At 54.9% G+C, this 15,221-nt stretch overlaps 1 protein-coding gene across 2 annotated transcripts; it reads right to left on the minus strand.

Annotated features, from left to right (window-relative positions):
• Positions 1-1,808: 1,808 nt before the first annotated feature.
• Positions 1,809-5,463, minus strand: PRPH (peripherin). 2 transcript variants are annotated; one of them, XM_036301193.1, is made up of 9 exons: positions 4,688-5,463; positions 4,265-4,325; positions 4,003-4,098; positions 3,438-3,605; positions 3,213-3,338; positions 2,900-3,120; positions 2,755-2,804; positions 2,451-2,530; positions 1,809-2,206 (listed from the first exon to the last, which is right to left on the minus strand). In XM_036301193.1, the coding sequence occupies exons 1-9, from the start codon at positions 5,230-5,232 to the stop codon at positions 2,138-2,140; spliced, it is 1,416 nt and encodes a 471-aa protein (XP_036157086.1). In that variant the 5' UTR covers positions 5,233-5,463; the 3' UTR covers positions 1,809-2,137. The 2 variants fall into 2 exon arrangements, with proteins under 2 accessions (XP_036157086.1, XP_036157087.1); XM_036301194.1 differs by having other exon boundaries at positions 1,809-2,203; positions 4,688-5,452.
• Between the last annotated feature and the right edge of the window lie 9,758 nt (positions 5,464-15,221).

Here is a 15,221-nt window from a genome sequence, read left to right on the forward strand (position 1 = left end):
TAATTGAGTGAAGGTCATTTAAAATCCAGAAAAAGATTTTAAATATTTTTAAAATTTATTGATTGATTTTGAGAGAGAGAGAGAGAGAGAGAGAGAGAAACACCAATTTTTTTTTTTTTATTAACTCTTACCTGAGGATATTTCTCCATTGATTTTTAGAGAGAGTAGATGGGAGGGGGAGAGAAAGAAACATCAATGTGAGAGAAACACATTGATTGGTTGCCTCCCACATGTGCCCCAACCAGGGCTGGGGATCAAGCCTGCAACTGAGGTACACACCCTTGACCTGAATAGAACCCTGGGACTCTTCAGTCTGTGGGCCGATGCTCTATCCACGTAGAGAAACCGGCTAGAGTGAGAAACATTGATTTGTTTTTCCACTTATTTATGCATTCATTGGTTGATTCTAATCAATTGAGCTCCCCAGCCAGGGCAGTCCAGAAGTAGATTTTGACTTGAAGGCAAGGGTAAGGTGGAATGGAGTTGGAGGACAGAGTGGAAACGGACATTTCTTTTCTTTTCTTTTTTAAATATTTTTATTGATTTCAGAGAGGACAGGAGAGGGAATAAGATAGAAACATCAATGATGAGAGAGAATCATTGATCGGCTGCCTCCTGCATGCCTCCTACTGGGGATCAAGCCCACAACCCAGGCATGTGCCCTTGACCGGAATCGAACCTGGGTCCCTTCAGTCAACAGGCCAATGCTCTATCCACTGAGCCAAACCAACTAGGGTGACATTTTCTTTTCTTGCAATTTTTTTTTTAAATTTCTTGATTTGAGTGGGGGGGCAAGAGAGGGGGGAGAGAGAGAGAAACATTGATTTGTTGTTTCACTTATATATGTGTTCGTTGGTTGACTCTAGTATGTGCCCTGACTGGAGATCAAACCACATTGAACCCAAAACCTTGGCATATTGGGATGATGCTAACTAACTGAGCTACCTGGCCAGGGCAAAAGTGGACATTTTCAAGTAGGGGGAGGGGTAGTGGTGGCAGAGTTTGATTTGCTGGCTAAGTGTTGATTAGGTTTAAGTGGATGACAGGGACAGGCTAGGGGAGAGACTACTGAGGCAGATAGTGTAACCCAGGCCAGAGATGATGGTGGCCTGGACTAGGGTGGTGACAGGGGGGATGGGGAGAACCAGACAGGCTTGAATGAATTAAGAAAAAAATTAACGCCCTGACTGGTTTGGCTCAGTGGATAGAGCGTCAGCCTGCGGACTAAAAGGTCCCAGGTTCAGCTCCCATCAAGTGCATGTACCTTGCTTGCGGGCACATCCACAGTGGGGGGTGTGCAGGAGGCAGCTGAATTGATGTTTGTAACTCTATCCCTCTCCCTTCCTCTCTGTAAAAAAATCAATAAAAATATAATTTTTTTAAAAAAGAAAAAAATTATCAGAATTGCCTGGGGTGGGGAGGTGAAGAAAAGGGTGTGAGATGAATTGAATTCTAATTTGGGCAATAGAGGTTCTAGTGGTGCCTTCTTCTAAGGTGGGGAATCCAGAAGGAAGAACATGGTTACAGATGGTAGAGAAGAGCTCAGTTTGGGACATGTTGAATTTGTGGGCCTATGGGACACCCAGAGGCAACTGGTCATTCAGGGCTGCAGAGGGGGAACACAAGTTGAGAAGGACAGAGAGGTAGGAGAAAAGCCAGAAAGGTAGATAGGAGTCATTGATGCCTCCTAGTGAGATGCACAGATAGTGGGATGCAGAAAAGAAATGACTAGAGACAAGGAGAAAATACTGCTGAAAATCCTCCTCACGGGTACCACCACTTCCACAGACACAGATGCACTACAGAGGTTTCTTTGACAGCAGTTTTATTTGATTCGTAGTTAAACTCAGACCCTGGCCCACCCCACTGATCATGGGATCATGGCAGAAGTAGACTGGGGAATCATCGGCCTCTTACCGAGATCAGAAAAGGGGAATATATGAGTCATATCTATATTCAGGGCAGGGAGAGGCTCAGCTACAGCTGGCTGGGTAGGGTTTGGCTAGAGGCCAGGGAAGGGGCAACTGGTACCGTCCCTAGATGCATGCAGATGGAGAGGAGACTAATTCAGGACCGGTGTTCGGGTATGGGCTTTGAGTAGGCCTAGGGCAGGTCAGGGACTTCTGGACCAAGGGGTTCAATAGCTGTGAGTAGAGGACTTGTCCAGCTCACTGCGCTGCTCCTTATGGGACTCTGTCACCACCTGCTGGGGGCAAGGCATGTGAAGGGCACAAACATTCAGGACCACCCTCCTCCCAGCTCCTTTGGGACCTGGTATCTCCCTTCTGGCATAAAAGGCGGAGGCTCCGATCCATCCATCTACCTTCTCTGTCTCCCTCCCACCCCAAGAACCACTATCCCACAACATCCTAAGATCAGCGGCAGCCAAGCTGGGGCTCAGAAATAATATGGAAAACGATGGGGTCCTGGGCCCAAGTGTCCCATCTCACCTCCCCATTCCGGGTCTCAATGGTCTTAATCAGAACCATCTTCCGGCTGTGGCTGTCCTGCGGAGGCTCCACCTCCGGCACTGGAAAAAGCAGGTGAGGGTGGGAGAGAGGAGGTTTGGTGATGACTTCCTTTTAAGCGCTCATACCGACGATGGTGAGGGGAGGGGCAGGACTTAGAAGGGCGAGAGTAGACCAGGATTCGATAGAGAGAAATAATCCCAGAGCAGAGCCTTAGCAAGAGTCCGGTCAGGGCAGGAGAGGACAAGGGGACAGACAGGCTGGGGGCCAGGTGTGGGAGACTCACCAGTCGTCCTGATATTTAAGGATGCAAAGGAATGGACGGGCACGGAGATCCTGGGGGCGAAGCAAGTGGTTAGCTCCTCTGCCCAGACCCGAACACATCCCTTCCAGGACCACACCCTGCCCCCCTCCGGCAGCCCCGCCCCCACCGGCTCTCCTCGCCCTCCAGCAGCTTCCGGTAGGTGGCGATCTCGATGTCTAAGGCCATCTTGACGTTGAGGAGCTCCTGGTACTCGCGCAGGTGCCGCGCCATCTCCTCCTTTAGCTGCCTCAGCTCCTCCTCGAGGCGCGCATTGCCCGCCTGGTACCCGCCGGCCTCCAGCGCAAACTGCTCCTCCAGCTCCCGCAGCTGTCTGAGCAGCGCCTCGTTCTGGGGTGGGGGCGGGAGCACGGGTCAGAGAGGGGGCAGCCTTCACCGTACCCGCCCCCCCGCCCCCAGCCGGCGGGCAGCCTGGTACTCACCGTGCCTCGCAGTCCGTCCACCTCGCACGTCAGGCTCTGGATCTGGCGTCGCGACTCATTCATCTCCTGCTTGGCCTGGCGCAGGGCCTCATGGTTTCGGTTGGCGGCGTCCGACAGGTCCGCGTACTGCAGGGTGGAGGGCACCCCAGGTGTGGGCAGACGGGATGCGCCGTCGCCCAGGCGCCCTACCCTCTGGGGTCCTCCCAACCCCCTGGGCTCTCCCACCTTGGACTTGTACCACTCCTCCGCCTCCTGCATGTTCTTGGCCGCGATGCTCTCGTACTGCGCGCGGATGTCCCTTAGCGCTGCTGTTAGCTCGGGCTTCACGGTCGCCTCCACTTCGACCTGCTGCACCTGCTGGTTCTCCATGTTCACCTGCATGTCTCGCAACTCCTGCCGCCCAGGATACCAGGACGTCGAGTTCGCCGCGCAGATCCCACGCGGGCCGCGTAGTTCCCGCACAGAAAAGAGCACACACACTTGAGTGACCAAAAGGGGGCGCCAAGGAGTGCAGCGCGCCCGGGACTGCGCAGCCTGAGCCTGGCCCACACTGAGCCCGCGGCTAGGTTGTCGGTGCAGCTCCGCTCTTCGCCACCAGGTGGCGCATGGGCGGGAGACAAACCACCTGTAGGCCGAGGTGGAGGGGCTGTGTCTCTCCAGACTCCCACTTCGCTTCCCCAGGGCGATTCCTCCGCTGTATCTGCCCGTCTCCTCCAGAGCTTGCCTCCTACCTCCAAAGAGACCAACCTCCCAACCTCCGAAGCCTCCCCTGATATCCGGGTTCACCCACCTCCTCATGCAGCTTCTTGAGGAACTCAATCTCATCCATCAGAGATTCAATCTTACGCTCTAGCTCCAGGCGGGCCAGGGTTGCATCGTCCACGTCCTTCATGGGGTAGCATAGGGGTTCAAGAGCAGGGAGGGGCTGCTCAGCAAGAGGAAGAGCCTCTGAAGGCTTCTGATGGCCTCCCCGCACCCACTGATGCTGCCCTGGACACACAGGCCGGGGGTAGAGGTAGGGGGACGGACACCCACGCGGGGCCCCGGCTCACCTTGCGGAAGAGCACGAGGTTGTGCTCAGCGTCCTCCCGCTTGTGTGTTTCGTCCTCCAGCCTGGTGGGGAGAGTGGGCAGAGGCTGAGCTGCAGGGTCACCGTCCTCCCGCCCACCCCCCACCCCCCAGGATCTGGGGTACTGCCCAGGACTCCCAGGAGGGGTCTTCAGGCTGCCTGATGGGTGCGCCCCATTTTCTGTCTAGTGGGCTGGGAGCTGAGCGGAGGCCGCTTTATACACGAAGAGACATGGCCACTTTGCCTCCCCAGAGACTCAGCAAAGTGGTAGAGGGCGGGCAAGGATGCTGCCAGCACACGCCCTCCCGCGTTGAGCCTGGAAGCAACTCCCTGGAGTGGCTGGGGGCGAGGGAAGGGAAGGGTGGAGCAGCCGCCTCCAGGTCGCCGCCCGGCCCTGCCCCCTGACCTCTGCTTGAGCGCCGCCAGGTCCTCCGCCAGCCCGTCGCGCTCCACTTGCACCCGGTCGCGCTCGCGGCCCAGCAGCTCCAGCTCCCGGCGCAGCTCGCGCAGCTCCTGCTGGCACAGCTGGTCGGCGCGCGCCGGCTCCTGGCCCCGGGCCTGGCTCAGCTCCCCGCGCAGGGCCGCGTTCTGCTGCTCCAGGAAGCGCACCTTCTCGATGAAGTTGGCGAAGCGGTCGTTGAGCTCCTGCAGCTCCTGCTTCTCGTTGCTGCGCGTGGCCAGAAACTCCTGGTTGAGGGCCTCGGTCAAGGAGAAGTCGAGGCGCTCCGAGGGCAGGCGCAGGAAGGCGCCCGCGCCGGCGCGGGGCCCGCGGAAGCTGCCCAGACGCACGGACGAGCTGGAGGACGCCGAGCCCAGCAGGCGGCTGCCCGAGAAACGGGAGCTGGACGAGTAGGAGAAGGCCCCGGGGGACAGCGAAGGCGGCGGGCCGAAGGTGCGGCGGTAGGAGGTGGAGCTGATGCTGCTGGCCCGGAGGCCCGACGGGTGGCTCATGGTGACCGAGGACGAGCAGTCGCCGCTGGCAGAGCTGGTCCCCGAGCCGCAGACCGCGGCGGGAGGCTTTATAATCCTGCAGGCTCGGCGGGGGCACGGGCAGCTCCTCCCACTGGCCTGACTGTGCGGCTAAGTGGGGAGGGGGACGCCCCACCCCTGCAGCCGCGGGAGCGCCGCACCCTCCCTCCCCGGTTGCTGGCGCCCTGCCTACTCGGTTCCCCCTGTTGCTGGTAGGGAAGCCAGCAGGGATGGCGACTACAGGCCACAGGCAGGCGGGGTTGGAGGTCAGCGCTCTTCAGCCAGCATCCAGAGCTGGAGAATAGGGTGGGAGGGCTGATGTGAGCTGGGGTCCCTGTCGGAAAGACCTGGTAAAAACTGGGGGATAGGAGGACTGGGGGGTTCTGGCACCGTAGGGAGGAGGTGGCTCAGGTGGATGGAGAGCTGGCCTGGCTTAGGCCCCAGAGCCTGTGTCTCCACTTTCCCCCTGAAGGCTATGCTCTGCGTTCACCTGCTGTCAGTCACCTCCTTTGTCGCCACACCCAGCGAGATGTCGGGGAACCGGAGGGGAGAAGCGGCGAAGGGAGCGGGGAAGGCCGCCTCTCCGTAATCCCCAGGGCCCAGTGAAGGGTTGCTGCCTGGCGCCAGCTCTGCGGCTAATGGACTGGCCACTTCTCCTCCCCCTCCCCGGACACTTGGCCAGGGGGTGCTTGCTTATGTCTCCGCTCTGAAGACACAGCTTCCAAACCTGGACCCACCCAGGCCCTAACAGGGTGGGCACATCACAAGGGGCTGAGGGTGACTGGGCCCAGCTCTGGGACCCACGGGCAGGGTCTGTGTCTGCCAGAAGCTGAGCTGACTGAGCGGGTGTGTGCTGTCTGGCTTTCCTGGATTCTCCCTTCCCCCAACCAACTGCTGCGCAGTCATGGCCTTACGGGAACCAGGACGATTCCTGAGGTAGGAAGGGGAGGGGGCTGAGGGGTGGCGGCTGCTGCCAAGGCTGAGAGATGGATGGACTGACAGGAACCGGTTTCCAGTATTAGAGAGGTGCAGGTACCCAAGGATGGGTGGGGCTGGATGGGGAAGAGAGGATGCCCATCCCCAACGCTTCAGGGACTGAAAGAGGAGAAAGGAGGCCACAGAACAGATCCACAAGCCTGTGCACACAGACACATATGTATAATAGCACTGCACACCTATGTGCACACACATTACACACACACACCACACATCCCTTCCTCCCCTCCCCACCCTGGAGTTAGCTGGAAGGCTGAGGTCCGGCCTTTGCATGTCAAATGGCTTCCAGAACGCAGGCACAGACTGCCGGGGAGTGGACGGGGCAGCTCCAGCTCGCAGGGTCTGCAGGAGCTGAGACCTTCGGGCATTTGCCAGGAGCCATGGGGCTGCTGCCGTGGGGGACTCTAGGGCTCTCCAGCAGGGACAGGTCTGCCTGGGGTTGACCCTCAGGACAAGAGTTGGGCATCTGGGGAAGCAGGTTTGGGACTCCGGGTTGGATCTCTGGCTGAGGCAGTGAGGAGGGTGGCTCCCTGGCTGCCAGCTCCTTCAGCATTGCAGGGCAGAGCAGCCTCCCCCGCTTTGTGTGTCCTCTGAGAAGGGCCAACGCCCAACCGCAGGCTCACATCCCCACCGTCTCTCTCTCCAGGCCCCTCCTTCCTTCCGGGCCATTAGTCTCTCCCTGCACAGCTGCCAGGTCCTTCTCCTTGATGGGTCTGTTCTGGTTGCCAGGGGAATGGGAAGAGGGAGGATGGGAGAGAGGGAATAGGCATACCAGGACTTGTCCCCTGGGTCCCCTGGGAGTGGGGAGGGAGAGGGTCCTGCCTGGGCTGGGGGTAAGGGTCTTGGCAGATGTGAGGAGGGGGCTGGGGAAACCTTGGCACTTTCTGCCACAGCCCTAGGCTCTGAGTCCCAGCTGCCATTGGCCTGGAGCCCCATCTACTCCAGCCTAGGCCTTGCCCTGCCCCTGCTTGCTGTCCTCAGGGTGCAAAGTGGTAGTCTGAGCTGGTACTGCATGCAGAGGGGCAGGCAGGACCTGGGAGGACCAGCTCAGACCCTGTCTTTATAAGGAGCTGCTGGTAGACCTGGGTCTTTGAGAGTAAAGGCCCCTTGGGCTGGGACCAGGGAGTTCCAGTTGGAGTTCCCATTCCCTCCTCTGTTTGAGCTCCCAGCTCACACCCCAGATGCCTTAGAGTGAGGGGGCCAGGGTCTCCTCAGCGGGGCTCAGGGAGCTGTGGAGGGAGTAGGGCCAGGGTCTCCTCAGCGGGGCTCAGGGAGCCGTGGAGGGAGTAGGGCCAGGGCCTCCTCAGCAGGGCTCAGGGAGCCATGGAGGGAGTAGGGCCAGGGTCTCCTCAGCGGGGCTCAGGGAGCCGTGGAGGGAGTAGGGCCAGCAGGGTCTCCTCAGCGGGGCTCAGGGAGCTGTGGAGGGAGTAGGGCCAGGGTCTCCTCAGTGGGGCTCAGGGAGCTGTGGAGGGAGTAGGGCCAGGGCCTCCTCAGCAGGGCTCAGGGAGCTGTGGAGGGAGTAGGGTCAGGGCCTCGGTGGGGAAAGTCCCGCTGGCAAGCAGAGGAGACTCGTCCCACTTACTCAGAAAGAGCGAGGCCCAGGAGATCTTGGGGCAGGAAGAAAGGTAGGAAGGGTCACAGTTAAGACTTGGGGCTCTGGCATCCAGTCGCCAAGCTTCCCATCTGACTCAATACTTTCTATTGTATGAATTTAGTTCTGATACTAAGTTCTTCCATGTCCTTCAGTAAAATAGGCATAATTGTAGTTTCCACCTCATAGTGTTGTTTGGAGGATTAAATGAATAAGTAAAATATCTAGATAATACATAATAGCTGAAAATGTAAGCCTGGCCGCGGTGACTCAGTGGTTGAGCGTTGACCTATACACCAGGAGGGCATGGTTCGGTTCTGGTCAGGGCACATGCCCAGGTTGGGGGCTCGATCCCCAGTAGGGGCCTGCAGGAGGCAGCTGTTGATGTTTTTTGTGCGGTTTTTTAAAATATATTTTTATTGATTTCAGAGAGGAAGAGAGAGATAGAAACATCAATGATGAGGGAATCATTGATCGGCTGCCTCCCGCACGTTGGACCGAGCCTGCAACCCAGGAATGTGCCCTTGACCAGAATCGAACCTGGGACTCTTCGGTCTGCAGGCCGACTCTATCCACTGAGCAAAACTGGCTAGAGCTGTTGATGTTTTTATCACTCTCTCTCCCACTCCCTTCCTCTCTGAAATCAGTACAAATATTTTTAAAAAATATTTTTAAAATGTAAGCTAGTTTCATTATTATTAATATTAATATTATTGATCTCCTGAGTGATATTGTCAGCCCCCTAATGCAGTGAGGATCTGGACTTCTTTTAAATTATCCCCGCTGGCCCAACCAGGGTGGCTCAGCTGGTTGAGCATCGTCCTGTATACTGAAAGGTTGCCAGTTTGATTCCCATTGAGGGCACGTATGGAAGGCAACTGATCGATGTTTCTCTCTCTCTCAGCATGTCCTCAGGGGCGGATTTTCTTTTTTTAGGTATCCGCACTAGTGGCTGCAAGCAGTGCTGGGCCCAGGGTTGAAGGAGCCAAGTATTTGCTGGCTGATGGAGAGGGAAAGGTGGCTCATCCCCTCTGCACGGGGCAGATAGTACACTGATTAAGACATGGGCACTGAGCCCTGACCGGTGTGGCTCAGTGGATAGAGCGTCAGCCTGCGGACTGAAGGGTCCCAGGTTCGATTCCAGTTAAGGGCATGTACCTTGGTTGCAGGCACATCCCCAGTGGGGGGTGTGCAGGAGGTAGCTGATCGGTGTTTCTCTCTCATCGATGATTCTAACTCTCTATCCTTCTCCCTTCCTCTCTGTGAAAAATCAATAAAATATATATTTTTTAAAAAGACGTGAGCGCTGAGATCAAGTCAGGTTACCTGGATTCAATCAAGGCTCCTCAATTTAATTAACTGTACGCATTGGGTGTAGGTGAGTGATTTAACCTCAGTTCACCCCACTGTCTTTATCCACAAGTGGGGCTGATAGCACCTCCCTCATCGTGTCGGAGGCTGAAATGAATTGCAATATGTGAAGCACTTAGCGCTTGGCACCCGGGACGAGCTGTGAGTATTAGCCAGTGTGGTTATTTCCCTTCTTCCTTCTGCCACCCTTGGCTGCTTTGGTGAAGGCTTGGAGAAAAATGGCAATTGGATGCATTCAGAAGTTTGCTTGGAAGGTGAGAAACAAAGTTTAGGTCACTAGCAAGAGTGCAACCGAATGATGATGGGCCCTGGACTCAACGCTGGGCGAGGGGGGGCGTGTGGGAGGTTGGCAGAGTGAAGGGGTCCATAGCTGGACTCCCAGACACGGCCAAGGAGCAGACACAGGAAAAAGACATGGAAAGAGGCACCAAGAGGGTAGGCTGTGTGAGTTTGTGTTCCTGGAGCTGGGGTGTTAATGGATGGGAAGATTCCCAGGGCATTTCTGAGGGAGGGAGGCTAAGGGGGGTGAAGGAAAAGGTCAGGGGAGAAAAGATCAGGACACCAGCCTGGGCACTGACGAGCTGTATGGCCCTGGGCAAGTTACTGTCCTCTCTGAGCTTCAGTTTTTTCATCTGTGTCATTGGAAGGATGACTCCCTCCTCCCAGGGTTGTGAGCTCTGTATGAGCTGTTGTACGTAAGACAGTTAGTGGGTGCGCAACACTGTTGATTGTCTTCTTCCTCTCCCATGTGACAGAGAGGAAACAGACACAGAGGAGCAAGGACACAACCTTAAGGACTTGTAACTAAGTGTCAGCTGGGGTCTCCCTGACCCTTGAGGTCTAAGACTGGCCCAGCCTCCACTCCACACACTGGGGAAAATGCAGTGTGCTCCCTAAGATCTCTTTGCCCTTCCAGTGCTTCCTCTGCGTCCTTAGCTCCCTGTCCCGGATGCTCCTGAATTGGCTGACTTCACCGCTCTCCCCACAGTGTCCGAGATGTGGACCTCAGTCCCGTTCCTTGGCTCCCATGATCCCCTTCCCCGTCACAGGTAGGACCTGAAGCTCAGCGGGACCAAGTTGCCTGTCTGAGGCTGCACACTAAGCTAATGGCAGCTCCCTCTCCGGGAGGGCAGGCCCTGCCGGTGTTTGTGCTCTGGGCCTGTGGGAGCAGGAAGAGCTTCAGCCAGGGGTCCAGCTCCATTCAAACGGGCTCTCCCAGGCCGGTCCAGCTGGGTCCCCACTGGCAGAGTGGCTCCACCAGAGTAGAACTCTTTCCCCACTGTCTCCATTTTGGGGTTCCACTTCTCCCAGTTAAGGAACACTCTGGGTATCTTTTCTATCTCATCACTTCTCTCACTGTATTTTATGTAATGGCCAACATGTTACATGTGTTACCACTTTTAATCTTCACAATAACCCTATCCATAGGTACTATTCTATTCCCTTTTTTTTTTAAAATATATTTTATTGATTTTTTACAGAGAGGAAGAGAGAGGGATAGAGAGTTAGAAACATCGATGAGAGAGAAACATCGATCAGCCGCCTCCTGCACATCTCCTACTGGGGATGTGCCCACAACCCAGGTACATGCCCTTGACCGGAATCGAACCTGGGACCTTTCAGTCCACAGGCCGACGCTCTATCCACTAGCCAAACCGGTTTCGGCTACTATTCCCATTTTAAAGTTGAAGAAACTGAGGCACTTAGAGGTTAAACAACTTGACCCAGGTCACACAGCTAGTAAGCTAGTAATCTGTTTATATGTCTGACTCTTCCCTCCCTGACAATATGATCTTTGTTTTTGTTAATTCTCATCCAAGGGTATTTTTTCCAATGATTTTAGAGGGAAGGGAAGGGGAGGGGGAGAAAGAGAGCGAAACGTTGATATGAGAGATACATATTGATTGGTTGTCTCCCACATGCCCCAACCAGGGCTTGGGGATCCAGGTGTGTGCATGTGCCATTGACTGGGCCAAAGCTCTATCCACTGAGCACCAGCAGGGTCTGACAATATAATCTCTGAGCGCAGTAATCAGGTCTTGTTCGCCTCTGTATCGTGGTGTCTAGCACAGGACCTTGGTCAAATAAACGTTGATTAAACTGAGGCACCTGAAAAAAATCTTTCCCCTGGTTGTCAATGTGGAAAATAAAGAGCGATGTGTTGCTGCCACCTTCTGGCCAGAAGCCAGAACGATATGTCTGCAGTTTGCACCCAGGCTTGTATTTAAGACTCAAAGCAAAAGGAACGTTGGAATTTGGAGGATGCTTCAAAATTATGACCTCCTTTTTACAAACGAGGAGCATTACCTAAGGGCATGTGAAATAGAACAGCAGCACTGGCGTTAGGCTTTCAGAGCCCTGGTTATTCTCCCCGTGGCTTTAGGAGCCTCCTCTGCCCCCACATCCAGAAGCCGAAAACCAGGAAAGGAGAGCAAAATCCGTCCTCAGCTCCCCCCTGCCCTGTGCTCTGTCCACAGTCTCCAGTCCTGCCACAGGCAATGGCCTGGTTACTGGGTGAGTGAGACCGAGAAGGAGTAGTTGCCGAGTGAGTGACATCACTTATCGGAACGGCACCCGGGGTTCTCACCCTGGCCCCCACTTGATTCCTCGGGGCTCGGAGGAGACTGTGCCTGCTGAGGGTTTCTCTTCACCTTCCGGCGTAAGGTGTGCAAGGAACTTAGTCCCAGGCTAGGGCCAGTCAGTGGGCCTTGCTTTCCTCGTTGGTAAAAAAAAAGGGCTTAGATTAAACCATCTCTGACGCTCTTCCCGGGCAGGACGTGGGTAATAAAGAAAACATTTGTTAAAGGCTGTGAGGGGTCTGAGAGCACTGGCCCCGGGAGCTTTCAGCTCTTCTTTCACAAGGCGGTGCCCCAGGATCCTCCGGTGGGAATGAGAGGCGGTCCCTACCCAGAAGGGGAGGTAGGGTGGGGAGGGGAGGGGAGGGGAGGCAGCCTGTGTTGGGATGGTGCGAGCTGAAGCACCCATGTGGTCTCATCCCCGTTGAAGGGTCCGTGCTCAGAGTGGACCACAGTCAGGGAGTCCAAGGAGGGAGGCATTTCCTCCCCAGCTCCACTTTCTAGGATTGATTGCCCAGGGGAGAGGCGGTCTTTATTGTTTTTTTAAAATATGTTTTTATTGATTTCAGAGAGGAAGGGAGAGGGAGAGAGAAACTTCAATGATTGAGAAACGTCAATCGGCTGCCTCCTGCACACAGCCATGTGCCCTGACTGGAATCGAACTGTGACTTCCTGGTTCATGGGTCAACACTCAACCACTGAGCCACACCGGCCAGGTGAGAGAGGCAGACTTTATGCTGGCCCACATGGCAGACTTCCTCCCCCCACCCCCTCCTTCTACACAACTGCCATGAGCCCTTCAGCCTGGAACCCCAGCAAGTTACAGCAGGTCCCAGGGAGACTCTGGGATCCCCAGGCACCCCTCCCTCCTTTTCCTAAGGAAGATGCTGAGATGGGAGGTACTCCTTACAGTTCAGGGGGCTGTGGAGAGATAGGGCCCCGGCTCACGGTCCCTGTTAGAGGAACCTTGGTCACCCCTCCCTATCCAGGCCAGGGCCTGAGCGAGAAGAAACAGGAGACTGTTTTCTGCAATCAGGACACTGCCATCCATCTCATCCCAGCTCCTGCAGGGAGAGGCCGGGTGACAGCCCAACAGACGAGTTCAAAGAGTCTGATGCCCTACAAACTGCCCTGCCTGCCCTCTCTTGCAGGCCACACAGGCCCTTGCCTGACACCGGGCCCAGCCAGGGCCAGTGGGCCTCCCAGCCGGCCAGGCCTGACAATTGGCCCTCTGTTAGCTGTTCCCTCACTCTCCAGGTGAACTCTCTCAGCAGAGCATTGGCTGGAAGGAGGGGAGGTGAAAGAGGACATGGAGATGGGGAAGCGGGAGATGAGTGAGGAAGGTGGGGGAGAGAAATGGAAGGGGAGGGAAGGGCAGATGAGGGCTGGGGTAGAGAGGGGAGAAGGGAGGAAAAGTAGAAAAACCAAATGGGCCAGAAAAGGAGAAAATCCCTCAGGCTTTCTCCTCTCAAGGACCCAAGTGCCCCCACACAGGTACAGCCAGTCAGGTGACCTTTATTCACACTCTGGAGTCCCCAAAATCTGGTCTGGTTCTTGTCCCAAGTCACCTGGCACCACCTCCTTGTCTGCAAGAGCAGCACATAGCTCTGTGGGCTTTGGAAGATCTGGGACCGCCCTGGGGTCAGGGCAGGCTTCCTGGTGTGCGTGTGCGTGTGTGTGTGTGTGTGTGTGTGTGTGTGTGTGTGTGTGTGTGTGTTGCCCGGGTAGGGAGGCAGGGAGGGGCGCAGGGGAGGGGGCGGCGTGCTCTGTGCCCTTAGTCCTTCACAGATCAGACTCCGGCTCCATTCGCAGGTGCATGTAAAAGGGAAGAGGGGACGTTTTTCGGGCCATCAGTGTTCTCTGTGTGCTTTCAACTTACAGTTTAAGCTCAACCAAGACTCCTGGAAACACTGACAAGAAGCAGATCAGTTTGTATGACTAGGAACTGCGGCCGGAAGGAGGCCAAAAACGGAGGAGAGGAAGGGGGCAATGTTTGCACTCAAAGGGCTACACAGGTTTAAAGGGTCTTAATATTTTTGTTATTATTTTACTAAACGTTTCTATGAATCATCACATTACCACGTAAGGCTTTTATATTAGTTAGAATGCTTTTGGCAGGAGGCAATAGAAGACCCAGCTCAAAATGACCTAAACAGCAAGGAGATTTATAATCTCACATAATGGGAAACCCAGAGGCAGGGGAGTTTCGGGGCTAGATGGTTCCGGGATGGTTCAGGGGTTCAACATCCCATCAAGGACCCAGGTCCTTTTCATCCTTCTGCTGTGTCACGCTCAGTGTTAGCTTCTGTCCTCATCCTTTGTCTCCTCGTGGTCATAAGATGACTACGGCAACTTCAAGAATCTTGTGCACACACAGTATTACCCAGGGCTGCAAATCAGAGAATCCTTTCCCTGCATTCCTTTTTTTTTTTTTAACATATATATATTTTTATATATTTTTTTATTGAGTTTTTTTTACAGAGAGGAAAGGAGAGAGATAGAGAGTTAGAAACATCGATGAGAGAGAAACATCGACCAGCTGCCTCCTGCACACTCCCCACTGGGGATGTGCCCGCAACCAAGGTACATGCCCTTGACCGGAATCGAACCTGGGACCTTTCAGTCCGCAGGCCAACGCTCTATCCACTGAGCCAAACCGGTTTCAGCCCCTGCATTCCTTTTTAAGAGCAAGAAAATTTTTCCAAGAACACCCACCCCTCCCCCCACCCCCACAGCCCCCAGCCAGCAGACAGTACCTCACCTCTCATTTCCCTAATTGCATCACATGCTGGATGCTTAACCTATCCCTGGCAAGGAATTTCCTTGCTCAGCTTAGGGCCTAAGCCTTAGGCTAAATTCATCCTGTTGGTGGGGGGCCCAGCCTCTCCTGACGCACTTGGTCACAACACCTGGACAGAGCTGGTTGTGTTGGCAGGTAAAACAGCCAGCTGGGATGGCTTCGGGGCAGACATGCAATAGTGGCTGCTACATGTGACCACCTCTCCTGACCTGTGGCGTCTGCCGCCTTGAATTAGGGTTGTGCCTATATGACCTGTCTCTATGGTCTGAGGGGACCAAGAAACACAATATACTCCCCGTAGTACCTGGCACAGTGACTGGCACCAAATAGGTTTTCCCCAAAATAATGAGTGAATAAAACTAAAAAACGGAAATGACTGTCATTAGAGCATAATTGGACATGACTGCTTTGGCCGGGGGCATTTCAGTATCAGTTTACCGTCGGGCTAGACCTCTCCTGTGAGCCAAGTGAGATTTGGGAAGAAGAGAGGGAGGTGACAGCAGTGAGACTGACTTAATATCCACCCCAACGAATTAAATTAATTTGTGAATGTAGACAAAACTCTTGTGTAATTAGGAAAGCTTAATATTGTGTTCGCATTTTTTATTTTTTTTAAAGATTTTTAAAATTGATTTTT

This window comes from Myotis myotis, unplaced genomic scaffold (assembly GCF_014108235.1).
Source record: "Myotis myotis isolate mMyoMyo1 unplaced genomic scaffold, mMyoMyo1.p scaffold_m19_p_3, whole genome shotgun sequence".
Classification (NCBI taxonomy): domain Eukaryota; kingdom Metazoa; phylum Chordata; class Mammalia; order Chiroptera; family Vespertilionidae; genus Myotis; species Myotis myotis.